This window comes from Otolemur garnettii, unplaced genomic scaffold, assembly GCF_000181295.1.
Source record: "Otolemur garnettii isolate 467f Iridium unplaced genomic scaffold, OtoGar3 scaffold00149, whole genome shotgun sequence".
NCBI lineage: Eukaryota > Metazoa > Chordata > Mammalia > Primates > Galagidae > Otolemur > Otolemur garnettii.
The window spans coordinates 232,496-235,758 of NW_003852544.1; the positions used below are offsets into that span (position 1 = coordinate 232,496).

A 3,263-nucleotide genomic window follows, 5' to 3' on the forward strand; every position below is an offset into this window, starting at 1 on the left:
TTTTTTTTTCCCCCCAGAGACATCGAGGCTCGCCATGTTGTCCAGACTAGAGTAAAATGCATTGGGTAATCTTAACTCATTATAACCTCAAACTCCTGGTTTAAGCAATCCTTTCTCCTCACCTCCCAGGTAGCTGGGACTATAGGCTTCCTGCTACATGTACATAATTTTGCCTGCTGGGTTTTCATGCTGAAAATAAAAACTGAAAGAAAAGCAGCAAGATACTTGCTTAAAATGTAGAATGTGTAAATATTCAAGCCAAATAAATTTTCTTTTTCCAGTATAATTAATGGATTTGCCTTACCACTAAAAGAAGAGCACAAGATTTTCTTATTGAAGGTGTTACTACCTTTGCACAAAGTGAAATCTCTGAGTGTCTATCATCCCCAGGTAAGGGGGTAGGGGAGGTGCTGCTGAGCACATTTGTCCTTTGAGCAGGATTGAACTCAACTCAAGATAGTGAATCCAGCCTTTAACCAAGAGTGTTTTCTTTTTTTGTATCATATTATTAACTTCAGTAACAAGGTTCTGGTGATAATTCAAAGAATAAAGGGATAAAGAAAGATTCCTTTTAAGAAATTCAGAGAAATATCTAGAATACAGAATTTTTAAACTAGTTTTAAGCATAGAGAAGGGAATAAGTAATTCTCACCAAAGAAATGGAGAAAAGCTATGGATTTTTAAAACTGCTGAGATCTAACGAGTTATTCTGGAACATTGGTCAGTAAACGGTGCTAGCTGGCTAGTGGACTACATTTACTTAGATCACTGTTTGAAACACACTGAAGATTTACTTCAGGAAAACTCCCATCTTGGGCCATAGTGAATGTATACATTACCTTTTAGCTGTCACCAGTGTGCCCTTAAGTAGTCATGCCATAGTACATGTTCCGAAATGAAGGAGACTGTTTTCCACCAGGGCCCACTTTGGGATTTTACAACCTGGACAAATGACACATTCTTAATGGATTCTTATGACATTGGCTTCCTGAGAAACATTTTACTTATCTTCTCTGTTAACTATAAACTGGTAATATCTTTATATCCAGCCAGATTATCATGTGAATTATTGTACAGAATAAGTTAATAGTTCAGGTATTTAGTGGAACCACATTTTAATTTGATTTTTCCCACCTATTAGATTACTTTTCATTATAATCTTCAGAAAAAGAAAAATCCCTATCATCCCATGTTGACTTGGTGGTGGTGGTAGTCTAAAAGACTGTTTCCTAGGGGCTTGGTTGTTGATTTGTTTTTTTTTAAGCTTTCCAATCTATCACCAATGAATGGGGAATGACATCAAACATCATGCTGCCGTTGCCCCCTGAGAGCACCACTCAGCCTTCTCTAGGGGTGGATGGCACACCCAGGGCAGCTCCTCTGTCAAACGAAGCCTTTGCACAGCAGCATTTCCATGTTGAAACATTAACACTCTGATTTTACTTTTTAGCTGGCGTACTGTGTAGTGCAGTTTTTAGAAAAGGACAGCACCCTCACTGAACCAGTAAGTTCACGCTCTGCTCTTAATTCTGTTGCTAACACATCTTATAAGATGTGTGTATGTTTCACTAAATGTAAATATTGCGATATCTGCTTTACCAAATCACTGTTCAGATAGCTTTTAAATTTTAAGTTACAATGCTCATAAACTGGCTCATTTCATTCATTACAGATTTTTAGATTATAGTAATTTTAATTACAGGTTCCTCTAATGCAGAGATTATTTTATGTAATGAGATTGCCACTTTATTCTTCATTGCACTTTACTCCTTTGAACACAAATCACTTGAATGATTTTAGCCACTAAATCATGACTTGATTTGACAACATACTGAACTTACTTCAGTCAGAGGAATTATATAATAGTCAAGATTTGAAATGCTTATTATGCTAAAGAGGTTTAAGTACCTTGAAAATTCTGTCTAAGAGTGTGACTATTTTATGATTGTTGAGTCACAAGTAAATGTTCAATTGCTGCCATTCCATGTTTAGGTTTGTTATTTTCATGACATTTATATTTATTAAAAATAAAAAGGCCAGCTGGGCGTGGTGGCTCATTCCTGTAATCCTAGCACTTTGGGAGGCCAAGAAAGGAGGATCGCTTGGGCTCAGGAGTTTGAAGCTACAGTGAGCTCTGATCATAGCACATCACTCCCTGGGGGACAGAGAGAGACCTTATCTAATAAATACATACATATACATACATGGACATACTATTGTACCTATGGTTAACAACATCGGACATGTGGAGTACCAGTTTAGGCATTTGAATAAACTTTTTTTAAACAACTTACTGAAATATAATTCACATACTATACAACTGACCCTTTTAAAATGTATAATTGAAACGTTTGTGATGAAAGTATTTCAAATTGTATATGAAAACACCACATTGTACCCCATGATTGCATTAATGTACACAGCTATCATTTAATAAAAAAAAAAAAATAGGCTCGGCGCCTGTGGCTCAAGTAGTTAAGGTGCCAGGCACATATTACCTAAGGTGGCGGGTTCGAATCTAGCCCGGGCCCACCAAACAACAATCATGGCTGCAACCAAAAAATAGCCAGGCGTTGTGGCAGGTGCCTATGGTCCCAGCTACTTACTTGGGAGGCAGAGGCAGGAGACTTGCTTGAGCCCAGGAGCTGGAGGTTGCTGTGAGCTGTGATGCCACAGAACTCTACCCAAGGGAATAGCTTGAGGCTCTGTCTCAAAAAAAATCGTGATAGTAAAAAAAAAAGAAAGGTTTGTTTTCTATTACTTAGGAATTCTTCTTAACTGTGGTAGAATTTATCATTTTAACCATCTCAATTATATAATTTCAGTGGCATTAATTGCATTTATAGTATTGTGCAACCATCACCACTATTTCTAAAACTTTGTCATCACCCCAGACAAAATTCTATCCATTAAGTAATAACACCTTATTGCCCCTCCCTCCAGCCTTGTTAACTTGTAATCTGGTTTCTGTCTGTGAATTTGACAACTCCAAAACCTCATATAAGTAAGATCATAAAATATTTGTCCTTTTGTGTCTGGCTTATTTCATTCAGCATGCCTTGCAGCGTTCATCCATGTTGTATCATGTGTCTGAATTTCACTCCTTATTACGGTTGAACAGTATGCCATCATATGGACAGACCACATTTTGTGTATCCATTTAATCACCAGTGGACACTTGGATTGTTCTTGCCTTTTAGCTATTGGGGAAAATGCAGCTGTTTGTATGCTGGTGTGCAGCTATCTATTCAAGGCCCCATTTT

The 3,263-nt window shown here is 37.4% G+C and overlaps 1 protein-coding gene across 8 annotated transcripts in view; it reads left to right on the top strand.

Moving 5' to 3' along the window:
- PPP2R5C (protein phosphatase 2 regulatory subunit B'gamma) overlaps window positions 1–3,263 on the top strand; it is a 162,942-nt gene that overhangs the window by 126,742 nt on the left and 32,937 nt on the right. For all 8 annotated transcript variants that reach the window (XM_023518852.1, XM_023518856.1, XM_023518857.1 and 5 more), the window contains 2 exons: window positions 282–390; window positions 1,451–1,504. In XM_023518852.1, coding sequence (XP_023374620.1) covers window positions 282–390; window positions 1,451–1,504 — 163 coding nt within the window. The remainder of the gene's footprint in view (window positions 1–281; window positions 391–1,450; window positions 1,505–3,263) is intronic.